The sequence below is a fragment of the Tauraco erythrolophus genome, chromosome 8, assembly GCF_009769465.1.
Source record: "Tauraco erythrolophus isolate bTauEry1 chromosome 8, bTauEry1.pri, whole genome shotgun sequence".
Taxonomy (NCBI): domain Eukaryota; kingdom Metazoa; phylum Chordata; class Aves; order Musophagiformes; family Musophagidae; genus Tauraco; species Tauraco erythrolophus.
Genome location: NC_141472.1, coordinates 37,395,781 through 37,410,424, shown reverse-complemented (window position 1 = coordinate 37,410,424; position 14,644 = coordinate 37,395,781). Strand labels below are relative to the sequence as shown.

Sequence of the window (14,644 nt, the reverse complement as noted above, 5' to 3'; positions counted from 1 at the left end):
AAGTTGTAAGAATACCAAAATAGTTTAGAGAGACTTACAGAAAGGAGGTAGTATCCAACCAGAATCTCTAGTCAATTTTTCATTTATGCAAGGAATAAGAAAGTTCCTACTGGAATGGATCAGATATGGAGTTATCTCCCTAGAAGAGGAAGGATCCTGCAATGATTGCATTAGGGAGCATTATATCCATTGTGACAATGTAAGGGGATTCTCCATGGCTTGTACTGTATGCACTCTGTACAGGAGAGTTTCTCCCCAGACTGCCAGGTCCTAAAAAGTGATTTGGCCCAAATCCCTTGTCTCTGACCAGGTTACAGAACTGCTTCTACTCATTTAAGGATTCTCACTTTACAAACACATTTTGTGTGTGAGAGATATGACAACCTATTATTTATGGCATGTAACAAAAGGTAAGTCTTTTCTACTTTTCATTCATCTCTCACATGCATACACATGCAGATCTTCTCCTGTATCTCACAGGTTCAAGGTCACCAGAGCTTAATAAACAGCCCATAAAGAAAACAACCATATTTGTTTTATGGAGTTACTAGTTTCCAACCCCTCCCGACTCAGCCTAAACCCAAAACACAACATTCCCCTCAGAAGAACTTACTTGTGTTAGCTTATGCACATGAGAACCTCTTTTGACATTAACATCAAAAAGGCACTTCAGTATCCATTACATGAGGGAAAAGAAAATACTTTGGGCATTGCTTATATTCAAGTTAATGCTCAACCAAATAGAAGAGTGAGAGCTCTGGAAAGACAAAGCAGGGCAGGACAGCCAAGGCTGAAGATGAAATTTAGGCAACAAGCATGAAGACTTCAAAAACATTTCATGCAGTAGATACAGCAGACCATACACAAAGAAATCATATGACTAGGTAAAAATTGAACACCCATCCCTCACACTACAACAGCCATCTCCATTCCACAAGGTTGCCAGAATGCCAGTCAGTTTCTAAGAGAATATTTTATGTCGCTTACCTTAACATTTACTTACATTTACCTTCTCAAACAATCAATGCTTTAGAATACAGCTGAAAAGATTCTGAAGATTAGCATACAGCATTAAGAGGCACTGTTCAAAATTAAGACATTTTGGTAGCAATGTTTCACCAACCATTCCCAAATAGGTATTACTAAACTACCGCAAAACTTTTTTTAAGGCCGACATCAGCAAGATTCTGACAGCTTATAAAATCCTGTCCCTATGCTAGCATAAATATTAATTTCCTGCTGGCATTTCTACATTCCAAATTTGCTAACCTGTCAAAAGAGAAAGGCAACCTGATCTTCATATAACTTAAATGGAGATGATAACCATACATATCAGCTGAGGACCTGGGCTGCAATGTCTAATCGTCTTCTGATTGTTTTCGTACACTCAAGCTAAAACACAAAGCAGTTTCAAAATCTATCTGCATGCTAGTGAGCATGCAACTGGGAGACTGTGCTAGCACACAAAACACTTTTGTTTATTTGCACCTCTCTATCTAGTAATTAGAAACCAGTGGAGAAGAAGAAAACAGCTCCGGCACAGATCTATCAGTAAAATTTTCCATTTTTCTTTTTACATTTCTGTTCTTCTAAGGTCTTAGTTTTTTCGCCTACGCTCTTCTGCAGACTTCGGAATGGCAGGTGAGTGAACCAAGAACAGCCCTGAACGCCAGCGAGTCCCCAGCTTTAATCCCATGCTTCAGCATGAGACTGCTGGATGTTCTAAGGCAGCCTTTAGATTAACATTGGTAGAACCAACCACCAGCATAACAAAATGTCAGTGCTGGGGGAGATGGCATGTGCGATCCTGAAAAAGGGTTACAGTGGATGGAGAACGAGCAAAGCCCCCAGAAAAGGGGAGCACCGAGTTTTACCTCTGTGAGGGGAGGCGAGGTGAGGCAGCCGGGGCCGAGCACCACAGGCCCAGCACCCACAGCCCTCGGGAGAGAAGCGAGGTGTCTGCCCCTCGCTCCGCTGCGCAAGGGCTCCGGCTCCGGACAGCCACTGGACAGCTCTTCCCCCTCAGAGAGCCGGTGGCAGGAGGAGGAGGACGACAGAGCCCGCCATGGCGAGGGCAGGCTGACAGGTCTCCCGCTTCTGCGGCTGGCCCCGGGGACGTGCCTTACGCCCGAGGTCCTGCCGCACCTTTCGCAGGTGCCTGCGGGCTCTGGAGGGCGAGGAGCCCCTCTGAGGGCGACTCCCCAGAGCCCTTCCCGCCACCTCTCCTGCCCCCACGGTCCCCTCACACGTCCCGCACGGGGGCGAGATGCCGCCCGGCCCCGGCTCCCGCCCCCGCCCCGCTGCGGAGCCGGGCGCCGCTCCCGCCGCCGGAGGTGCTCCCCGGGGCGGGGAGGGGAAGGGCAGCGCGGGGAGGCGGCACCGCTCTCCCACCTGCCCTCCCTCCGCCGCCAGCGAGGTTAGTGATGAGGCGGCCGCGGGGAGCGGCTGGTGGGGAGCAGCCGGAGGAGTTTGTTTGCTGCCCGTCCCCGTCTCCCTGATGCTCTGAGCCGGAGTCTCCTCCTCTCCCCGGGCTCGCACCCGGGCTGGATGCTCCGCTCGCTTCTCGCTTCGCTGCCACAGTCGCCAGCCGCTTCCCGCAGCCCCGCAAGTCATGGAGCCGTCCGCCGCCCCGCTGGACACCACTCCGGACCCCGCCATCGTGCAGCCCCCTGGGGCCAGCCCTTCGGTGCCCCCCCGGGAGCAACAGCAGCAGGAGCAGCTGCGGATTGGGGAGAGCGGGCAGTTCAGCGAGGGGCTGGAGGACAGAGGTGAGCACCCGCCCGTCCCTCACCCCGCACGCTGCCCTCCTCTCTGGCATGCCCCATCACCTCCCCTCCGTCCCGAGACGCCTAACACCCACCCCCGACAGCTTTCCCTATGCCCTCCCTGCAGCACCCTCACGTCTCGCTCTCCTGGACCCACACCCTCCTCCTCATTCCGCCGGAGCAGCCCTTCCCGCCCCCTCTTCGTCAGCGCTGGCAGCCGCACACCGGCTCCTGCTGCCCTAACTGCCCGCACCAGCCGCTCTGGGCTCTCAGCTGCCCGCTGTGCTTCTCAGCGCCCCGGCCTCCTCCGGACCTCCTTGCTCTGCCCCCGCGCCCCGCCGCAGCCCCGGCCTCCCGCGGTGTGCGGCCCTGCAGGCCCCGCTCCCGCCCTGCCTCGGCGCCCCCAGCCGCCTCCCCTCCGCCCGCCGCTGCCACTCGCTTAACATTACACACACCCCCCCCCCCCCCCCGCGCCGCCCTCGAAGCTTTTACCCTTTTTAGTTCTCGTGCGAGCACCCCGCGACAGCTTTAAAATATTTTTATAAACTCTATTCGTGGCTGTTCCCACCTCGCCCGAAAACTTGCCTGCCTGGCGGGGGAAGCAGGTGCCGGCGGGCGGCGGCACATGGCGCCGCTCCCGCTCCGCCGGCGACGGGGAGAGCTCCGGCCGAGGGGCGCAGGTGGCGGCGGGGGCCGGAGGGGCTCCCGGCAGGGGCAGAGCAGTGCCGGGGGTTTTCTCGCCGCTGAAGAGAGGGAGGCCGGTAAAGTGACCCGCCGACGGGGCTTGTGGCAGCCGCCCGCCGAGCGGCGGCACACCGGGGCGTTTGTGTGGCGGTCTGCCACAGCCCGGCGGGCCGGTGAGGTCAGGGCGCCGGCCTTACGCCGTGGCTCCCTTCCCGTCTGTGTAACGCACTTCCACATAACTCGTCTTTTTATTATTTGCCTAAACGTTTGACCAGGGATGGAAAGCTGCCTGCTTCCGAACTCCGTTAGTCTTTAATGTGAAACATACCTGTTTTGGAGGTCTGCTCCTGGTGTGTGAGGTGCTCGCTCACCTGCTGCCCATAAAGGCAGCTGCCATTTTAACCCTCCCCATTGCCCCGTCCCCACAACGCCTCCAGGATCCTCTTCCACGCAATTTTTCTCTGTTTTTTATTTCACTTATAGGCTTTCCTTAACCACTTTGTTGCCTTTTCTTCCTTTATCTCTTTGCTTTCAGCATCACAGAGTCCCTTTTGTGTTCTCGGTGTTCATCCCATCCTACACGGAACCCCTGTATCTCCTGTTCTTTCCCCAGCTTTCCAAATGCCTGTGCCTGCCCACAAATCCTAGACACGAAGTAGAGCAGGAAAGGGGTAGAGCAATTACCATCTTCCCTGACAGGTTTCAGTCGCACTGGGGCTGGGGACAGCCCGTTTTCCAGGGGTACCCTTGCTGTCACTGGCAATGGCAAAGGACAGACATCATGACTGAGGGCAGTTTGAGGCTTCAGTTCCGTTTTAAATAACGGGAATCAGGAATTTTGATTATGGTTCAAATGTGGAAGTTTTTAATTTGTGCCCAGTATGACAGAGCTAAAAGATAAAAGCTGGCCCTTTTGGTATTGAGGGTAATTCCAAAACGAGTGACTGTTGTACCTAACCTTATCTCTTTCTAGGAGGGAGATGAGACTAAAGCTGCTGATTTTATTTCCTTCTCTGCCTTCATGCTCTTTCTGTGGCCCCTGCTGTTGCTTTCTTTTAACCTTTCCTATAGTCACCGATTCCATCTACCAGGATAAATCCCAGTCCTTGTAGGGGAAAATCTGGTATGCTTTTTGCAGGTTGTCCCTGTTGAAATTGTTACATTCTGTCCTTTAGATTGTATTTTTTCTTACGATCCTTTCCAATGAATCATAGCAGATCCAGTTATAGAGATGATACTTCCATGTTTGCTAAAAATAAAAACTAACCCTAAATTTTGGAATATTTGCTCTTTAAGAGCCAGATCCAAAATCAGTGATAATTTCATGAATGGGGTCCTTAAATTAACATCTTAGGTGAACAATTTTTCTATTAGCCTTATCTCTTCCACAAATTCTAACTTGACATTTTAAAATGATCCCTTAGCCAAATAGAAAAGTACTTCTGGTAAGCCAGCATATGGTAAAGAATATCCTAGAATCACTTCACAAATATGCCAAGCTTGTGTTCTGCAACTGTTAGGCAGGTTTTTTCTCCTTCTGATTTTTTTATGGGAAGAAAATCTGTTAATATATGAAGGTACTGAAAGACAAAGTGAAAATCCAGTGGATTTAACCAGCTCATCATCCTTTCTTTATCTTAAGGATATCTATGTGTTAAATAAATTCATGGCAATAAAATTACTCTGTATACTAATTTCAGGGTGGAGGAATTTTATCAGTAGACACTAGCTTTTTATTTTTGTAGCAATGCAGGTTGTAATGAAAGATTATCTTTCAGCCTCCTGTGGATGCTTAAGACTTGTTTTCTTATAGTCAGTGGAAAAAATATGGAGGTTTACCTCATGAATTGTGTTGTTGCATTTAAATTAATGAGCTGTTGTTGCTTCTAAATAATTTTCATGCTATGGGCTTGGTAGTCATGTGAATGAGTTTGTATTTTTGTGTGCTGTCCCCTAGGACACTAGTAAGAATAATATGATCTTTCTCAGGGATGAAAATTGTAAATACAGCAAGTATATTTGAATTATTTTAGGAAGGAAAGGATCACATCTCTGACAGCTAGAGCGTGCCAGCCATTTTGAGAGAGAGAAAGACAAACACACACACATACAGGGCAGAAGTGGTTCAGTTTTGTAAGGATCGCAGTCTCTGTCATACTGGACACGAGCTTGACATGTGAATAGCAATCAACAGTGCCGCACTAGCTGTGGGGCTTATTATCCATGCCTCAGTTTAATTAGGGTATTATTTGATTTGTAAGTATCAACTGTGTATGTTGGACTTCCCAGGTAATAGTGAGCTGTAGCCAGGAATTGTAGGATGCCTTTAAAGGAAGAAACAGGTGAGCATGTCTGGTGTTCTGATCTGTGTTTATCTGAGGTTTGAAATACTGAGAATCAAAATTGGCTAAGAAAACCTACTTTGCCTTATGTTCCAAAAAGATTTGGGCCTGTATTTAAAATCCTTGGCTTGGGGAGGGGGCAGGAGGCACTAACACACAAAACATGAGATGATGTGTTTTCTCTATTGTTATGTTAGTAGAAATCTCTCCTGTATTGTAATTTCCGAGATATATTGTTAAATTACCTCATATTAGACAGCAATTAAACTGTGCATCATTATATGTAGTAGCAGAAGATAGGCCAGACATTGAGGAGGAAAAAAAAAAATTATTCACAGAAATGGAAGTGGGCTATGTGAGAAATAGCTGTGCAGTACTCTCAGTAAAAGACTCTAACCTTTCAGTTGTCATCTGGTAGTTTTCATGTATTAAACAGACAGAGAATGCACGTGGTAAGAAACAGCCGTTATTTCAATATAGGGCCTAGTAATTCTCTGGCATGCAAGTTCGCACATTCTTTTCCATTAGTAAAGAGGGGAGTGTGTGGCACAAAAGTGAGGTAATACTTCACATTTTCTAAAAACACAGTACAAGTGTGGAATTCTCACAGTGGCTTTCTGGGCTACCATAAAGAAACTCTCTCTTTAGTAGTAGCTTTATAGTAATGAGGTGAAGAAAACATGAAGAATTTGTCCAAGACAGCATGAATCCCAGCAATTACACTAGGATTAGAACGAGTAATTTTGACAGACTTCAAGTAGCAGAATAAAATCTGGTGGCTTGAATTGTTACCACCCCTGGATGCGTGCGCCTCTGCTGACACATTGCTGCCCCTGAGGCAGAGATGTCTGATTCACTTCTGAATCGATTTCAAAACCATTGCAGTTTTCAGCCAGTATATTACAGTCAGTTGAAATTAATATCTGTTAAACCTTAATAAGCTTGGTTAAATGTGGTGTGGATTCAGGCATACACTGATAACCAGATCAGGTGTCTCTGCCTTGAAAATGAAATTAGCCATCAGAGAGAGAACTGAGGAAGGTAAGGATAGTAACAGCTTCAGCTGTTATGTTTTAATCTGTTGCTGAGTCTGCTGGACTCCCTGTTCTCAACCCTTGTCTAAGACATTAGACCAGCTACTGAAAGGTTTTGCTATTAAACTGTTGCCCCAGTTCAATGCCTTCAGTGCAGGCATGTCCCTCTGAAAAGCGATCATCATCTAAGAGGAATCACTCAAATTTTCTGGAGTAATTCATAACGAAAGTTAAAAGCCATCAGACGTTCTCTCGAGTTAAGCAGATTTGAGCTGGAACTTGCTGGTGGAAAAGAATGCATGTTTCAAATTAGATGAATATATTAAGCACAAAAAAGTCTGAATGAGATAAACAAAAGGCAAATATGTTCATTATGAATACATTTTAAAAGTGGCTTAAGACTCAGACTGAGAGAATGAAAACCAAAAGAATGTTGCTATTTCTTTATTTTTAACTTGAATTCTTCTCTGTGATTTGAAAGGACAAAAGACTTCCACAAATCAAAAAAGAGAGAAAGCAATCCCATTTCCTTATGTTCAACAGAGTTCTGTGCTGATTGCAATAAAGTCAGAATTGGTTCTTCAGTTAGTTCTAGATGGGGATGTATTCTTACCTCATGTGAACGAAATTATGCTTCAGAAGGGTTTTTCAACAGTGATAGCTTTGATTCTAAAGCATGCCTGGTTCTACTTCGATGCTCAATATGTGCAGTGTATTCCTGTGCATCGCCAGGTTATTTTGCAGATACTGGTGAACAAGAGTTTTCCTCCTATGTTAATTATGTTGAGGATCCTGAAGTGCTGAAATGAGTTTTGAGCTGAGTGAGTATAGGACTGAGCCCTTTCTTTTGTAGATGTACAGGTGAAAAACGTTAAGTGATGTGAATTTCTGTAACTGCCTCACAATTGCAGTGCTCTTTTTAAGTGGCTGATGTGAGGGTCTTCCTATGTGAAATCAAAACGACGTGTGTGCTCTCGTTGCTTACTCTTGTGTTTCTGGTGGCTTCATTCACTTAACCTTAATAATGTGAGCAGAATTTGATTCTGTATTGATTCTATATGTAATATAGAATGTAAATATGTGATCTAGGACTGAACTAACACAGCTGTGTTTTTAAAATGAGCAATGTATTGTTCATACCCTCTTTGCTTATTGCTTATCAGGTTTACTAGAAAGCAGTACAAGGCTAAAACCTCATGAAGCTCAAAGCTACAGAAAGAAGGCATTGTGGGTTTCCTGGGTCTCCATTATTGTCACACTGGCTCTTGCAGTGGCTGCTTTCAGTGAGTATTGGGAATATTTTAAATCTTCACACCTCCTCCTTTTTGTTTTTCTTTTGGGCTCTCAGAATTTCTCTCTTTGTAGAAGCTTTCTGATGTTTTTTCTTCACAACTGCTAAAGAGATTTCGCTCTAGACTGCCTGTGTCTGCATGGTGCTTATAAATTAGTAAAACTGTTGTTTTTTTCTGCAGAGGATAGGGTTGTTGAAGGTCGGAGAAAGAAACAGGAGATGTTGATTCTTGCTAGCATTTATGCATGTGGAACTGTTCATTTTACAGAATAGTGTAAAAATCATTATGCAGTGGATTGCCTTTAACCAAAGAGGTCAACTATGACAAGTCTTAGTCCACCTGGATTTGTAGTGGAAATGCTGTGAAAAAGAACAGTGAATTGTAAGGAAGAAATATATAATTTATCTGTTTTACACTGACAGATACTCTAACACAAGGCTAATCTCGAGGAAAAATACCATTTTCTTTCTTTTAAGCCAATGTCTGTAAGTTTCAAAACGTTTTTCTAGTTTACATTTACACAAAGATTTTGAAAAAAAACCAAACCTGAAGCACACCACCACACCACTTTTATATGGAAAAAATGAAATAGATTGCTTTTATTTCAAAACAGGAAAAAATGCTACATTCTGTAAATAAAGATGTATTTTAGTTCAATGCAAATTTGAAAAATACCAGCTTTCTATCTTGGTCAATTAAGTAACACTGCATTACTGTAAGGACAAAAAGAAATTTGGAATCTGGAACAAAATCTTTGTATTGGCACATTCTCTGTTTAAAAGAAGGAAAAAACTGGTGAAGTGACTGGATTTAAATGTTTATATAAAAGGAAAAGGAAAGCTCTATCTAGAAGACAAGACATCTAAGATGTCTTAAAACATCATTCTTCAGCTTGAGAAAGACAGACTTCCATTATTTTTTTTTTTTTTTTTTTTTTTGAAACCGCAGCAGCATGTGTTTTATTATTCTAATTTGCAGTATATGACCTGCTGCTGGAAGTTGGTGTCAGCTCCCAGGAGAGATTATTAGAATCTGACCAAATGGTCTCTGAAAACTCAACATATATTACTTGGAGCAATTTATATAGAAACACAGGTACAATAACTTGATTCAAAAAGAAGAGAAAAGGAACACTTAAAAGCAGAATCTAACACTGGAAGGAATTTGATTGTTAACAAGAAAGCCGGATATCTGAGTTTCCATTTTGTTCTGCTTCATGAAAATACAATAGTCTGTCTTTGCTACTGAAGCAACATAAAAGTAAGTACTGTATTACAAAATAACTTTGTTACCTATTAACAACATAATTTTAGGGAATATTGAGAAATGGCTTAATTTTATTTTACATTTTCATTTTTCAGAGTTGCAAGACATAAGTATAATATAGATAACCACTCAATTTCTTTTAATAGAGCCTTTTTAAACATTTTTTAAGATTAGTTAGGCTATTTGAAGGCTTTTATTTTCTGTTTTCCTTATTTGTGGCAATCTGGTAGTGTTCAGAAACCTTACAAAAAAAAACATCAGAGAAGGTAGTCCCTGCCTGGATATACTGTGACTGCATACTCAGCTGGGGTGGATAGGCATTGAACTACTGAAATCAGCTGCTAGTAGTAGACTAATTATATGTTTTTGGAATGTGTCTTTCCTTGTGGTTTGAAGACAGTAAATTTATGAAGAGTAAAAGAGGAATCAGCACACAAATACATATTAAATCTGTAAGGAATCTCTTAATAGACAGTTGACAGTTAACTTACATGCCACAAAAGCATTGCCAGGGCTTTTGATAATGCTTAGTATTAAAACTTTTTAATCTTGGAGGAAAATACAGTGATTCTTCTAGAATCCCTTTGCTCCCCCATGCAATTTCATCAGTTCTGCTCAGTTTATTGTCTGACATTGGCTGCTCTCTTCCTTTGTGCTGTCCTTTTAGCAGGTTTCTCTAACCAGTCTATGAGTTGGGAGACATGCCAGGTGACCAGCGTTTGCTGCCTGTTTGATATAAATGACTAGTTGTCACTTTGGGGTGTCTGACGCTGCCAGTTCTTTGCAAACACCTGCTATTTAAAGCATCCTGGTTTTGTTTTACCTCTTGTCTGTGAAGTGTTAGCAATACAGCCCTGATGTTCCAATTCAGTGAAAAAGGGGGACCTGCTGTGCTAATTGTCAGGCTACACTGACTCTGTTCTCAGTACTCTTTCTGATTCCCCTATACATTCTTTCTGTAAATTTCTGTTTTATCTTCTTATAGGCTTCAAAATACTTTCTTGCAAGTGTATCTTATGGTGCTGCTTTTGCAGCAGCACAGGATATAGTACAGACAATAAGCCAGAGAACTGATATTACTTGATCACTGCAGTTGAAGAAATGGAGGACATGGAGGGTAAGAAAAGTACTAAAGGAAGTGATACCTGTGTGCATGGTCTGTGTTGAGAGTGGAGAAGTGATTCAGGAGCCTCCTTTTCCGACCAGGTGTTTGTAGCTAGACCTTCCTTTTCCTTCTCCATGCCCCTTCCCTTGAGTGCTTGCAGCTTGATCACCATCCTTCCTTTCATGACTAGTCTAGTTGATTCCAAAGCTATATTTTTCTAGCATTAGAGTAAGTTGGAATGGTTTATCTTGATTGTTATGAGATGTTTTCTTTTTGTGGGATTATGATGATGCCCCAGCTGAACTCCAGTCTTCCTTCACTTGGTAATGTTGAAAGAGATTGATAAATCTTACGTTGATCTGAATATATAAGTGGTTTCCTTATTAAGTAATGAGCTATGGCACATGAGGTGTGAGATCCATTGATCTGAACTCTGTGTGTTACTGTTAAAAAGAACCTGTGTATAGTGTATTATAATGGTGTATAAATTCAAATTATGATATACATGTCATATATTTGCTACATAACAGATGTATGGTATGTATTCTCTCCGGCATGGGCTGTTTTGTGGCCTGAAATACTGGAATGCAGAAGATGAAATGCTGATGGTGGTTGGTCTCTCTCAAAAAGATGTTGGTCTCTTTAGATCTGGAAAGCTAAACTAGGCTAGGCTGGATATGGAGCAGAACGGCTGCTTAACGAAAATGAAACAGTCATCTTTCATTCACTAATATTAAGAAGTAGGATTTACACAGACCATAAAAATCAGCCTTTTCTTTTAGCTGGAAGAACAGATCCTTACTATCAGGTACTTAATATACTTAATTTTACTACAGAAATGATGTACCTGTAAAAGATCATTTGGAAACTTCAGCTGCTGCCTGTAAATACAGCTCCTGCGCTCTGTGGTAATGGTTGTGGTCTCATTGGCTTTGAGTGCTGTTGAAGGTATTGCTCTCCAGCATGTAGTTGCACAAGACTTCAGTAAAATCTTTACAGACTGTAATTTGTAATATCCTTGAGGTCAGGGGAGCCCTATGGTATTGTCTTTAGCTGCTGAAAGTTAGGCCCGCTTAGAGTCAGTGATGTATGTTCTGACATTTGTGATTTTGTGCAGTACTTTTATGGTCAAATACTGAGCAACGCCTGATGAATAAGTTCATTTCACTTTTCATTTTGATACTGTCTGAAATATGCATACTTGTAGAATTCTCATTGGGTGGATTTACATTTTAATAAATATATAGTCATAAATTGAGACTGGGCATGATAAAAATCACGAAAATTAACATTAATTTATTCCTTAGCAGCCCAAGTACTGGAATAATAATATAATTATTTGGTTCTGTTATACAATAATATAAGAAAAGAATAACGACATAATATGAACATCTTTTTTTGCAACATATATATATGTAAGGCTGCAGCCTATGTCATTTCATAGTAATAACTATAACTTCTTTCTGTAGCTGCAGTATTGTAGGTTCATACTGAGCCCAGTTTCAGAAGCGTAACAGAGCATGAGGAACTATTACGGGTGGAACGGAATGTTAGTGTTTTGAAACCCGTTATTCTTAGTTTCTTGACGTTTATGTTACCAAAACATAATTTTGAAAAATATACAAATACAGCTATTGCTGTTATAGTTTAATTTCTGCTCAAGCAGCTAATCTCTGATAATATTGTCAAAGCAGAAAACAAACTCTCATTTTATCTAGCATTTCTTGTTCAGTGTAGACTTGTGCTTCACAGAACCGTAGAATCGTGGCCTGTTCATTTATCTTCCTGATCTGATTAGCTAAAATTGCTTTGCAGTGAATGGAGTAGTCATATCAATGTATCAAAACAATGTATAGACCAAATTCTGCACTAAAGCTCTCTTTGTAGTCAGAGACTGAGCAAAGATTCAGAATGTATGCCTCTGTAAATGTCGGCTTTGTAAAGGGCTTCCATGAGGCAGCCGTTGAGATGGAACTTGCAGGCAGTTTGTCCCAGTGTGGTCAGAGCATGCCTGGATAGGCCCTGCCTGCTGGTGCATCCCAGGAAGTGTTGACACTGGGCTGTTCGCAAAATGCTGGGGAAATAGCAAGCGGGCTGTGAATTCTGTCCTCATGGTTGCCTTAGAGATCACTCCTTTTAGATCACCATGGACATATTTGAGGGTTCAGCTTTACAGAAATAACTGAAAACTTGAGTACAATAATAGGTCCATGATTTGAGGTCCTGTCCTGGTAAGAGTTTAGTCTGTTGTAGTAAATGTGCACTTTTATTTTGAGAAGGTGAATTCCATTAATCTGTATAGTATTTCACATGGAAGCCTGGTAGATACAATTCTGTAAGTGGGAGTATTTTATAACATCAGCTATTGGCCCATGGATAAGATATTACAAGTAAATGCAAAGAAACTGACATTCTGATTTTGGATACAAAATCATTTGTGTTTCAGAATGAATTGCTGAAAAAAATTATTAAAGTGAGCTTCCACATACTGGAATTAGAGAGGCGTTTTGTTTGGAATGTGTGGTCAATACACTTAGAAATTTCAGTGTAGAGCTTACTTTCAGATTAAAGCTTCATCACGGTTTAGACTCTGACAGGTTCAAATGCTAACAAAGCTTAGAAAGTATGGATCCAGGTCCACTTGCTTCATTGGAATCACTAAATTGAGCCATAAAATGTCATTTTGTTTAGCTGTAGGACATGACTGCTGATTCTCCCCCCCCATTATGCTGCTCTGGTGCACTGCAAACGGAGTGCCATGGTACAAACATTGAGCAATTGAAGGTGTTATCCTCTGGATGCTCGGATGTGGATATATTGGTGTAATCTATCACTCCTCATCTCAGGCACACTGCTTAGACAACTGAGTTGGGGAGTGACTGTATTAATTTATTGATGAATATATCATTTTCTCAGTGAGCCATTCCTATTCTTGCTTGAAAAATCAAATATATGTGAGCTTTTCTGTATGTTTGCACAATACTTAGTATACTCTGTGCGCAGCTTAGAATAACAATAGTACTACTAATAAAGAATGTAGGTGAAGGTTCATGATTCTGAGGCTCTTTAGTTTGCATATCCAATTCAATGTTCTTTAAAGGTCACGGAATTTCAGACAAATGATGGACATTCAGAACTCAGGCCTGTTTTACAGTGTCTCATCTGGGTACCTAAACAGAATTCTCCAGAATCACTGACCAAATGAAAAGTCTTGGTCTTTGTGTTTTCTCTTCCAGGAGCTACACAGAATTGCGTTTCTTACTCCTAAAGACCTGAGGGTTTGTTGGTGGTTGTTTTTTTTTTTTTTTTTTCAGTAGAGCACATTACATTTAATCAGAAAGTTACATTTCAAGTCACAATACTGTGCAGATACATAAAACCACATAAAGACTAAATACAGAATGGAACTGCTGCATGATAGTATGCAGATCCCTCATTTTGCATATTTCTCAGGGCATTTGATTACATCAGTTACAAAGACAAATGCTTCAGAGCTGTAGTCTCACAGAAGTGTTAATGAAATACAGAACTGAAATTCCCAAGGTAGAGTTCTGATATTGGTGACACAGTCCTGTTGTCCTCATTATAGCTGCATCACTACAGTTGAAAACAGAGTTTGGTCCTAACCATGTTATACCTAAGATCTAAAGAACAAAAAATCCATTACCTGTGCAGCAGGGGCAAAAGATAGCCTTTTGTATAGGTCAGTCTGTACTTAGTGACAGCAAAATGCAATTTTCATTCACTGAAAATTAAATGAGAGGCCAATAAGGGCTTGTCTTTTTTTAGGCATACAAAACTCTCAGTGACTTTCTTGGGAGGAGAAAATAGCATATGGGTGTCAAGTTCAAGACTGATAGCTGTTGAACAGAAGTGTAGGTCTAAAATCTGCAACGCTTCACACGTCATGAAATCTTTTCCTTAGTTGGCAGGCAAAATGGTGATAGCTGTCTGTGAAATCTAGAACAGGCTATGTAATGATCTCTGTCTATGTATTTGAACAGTAAACAATTTAAACAAATGTTGCAGTGGTGGAAGTTTATTAAAACAACTGAGTTTGTGTTTAAATGCCAACCTTTAAAACGTATAAGCCTGTTGTATTTTTGCATTAGAAGATTGCAATTTAATCGTTCTTTATGCTAAGTACTGATTCCTT

At 42.1% G+C, this 14,644-nt stretch overlaps 1 protein-coding gene across 1 annotated transcript in view; it reads left to right on the top strand.

Moving 5' to 3' along the window:
• The first annotated feature begins 2,611 nt into the window (after positions 1–2,611).
• The window catches only part of TMEM163 (transmembrane protein 163), a 101,113-nt gene continuing 89,080 nt past the window's right edge, over positions 2,612–14,644 (top strand). The window contains exons 1-2 of the mRNA XM_086615926.1: positions 2,612–2,768; positions 7,989–8,108. Coding sequence (XP_086472052.1) covers positions 2,612–2,768; positions 7,989–8,108 — 277 coding nt within the window. The remainder of the gene's footprint in view (positions 2,769–7,988; positions 8,109–14,644) is intronic.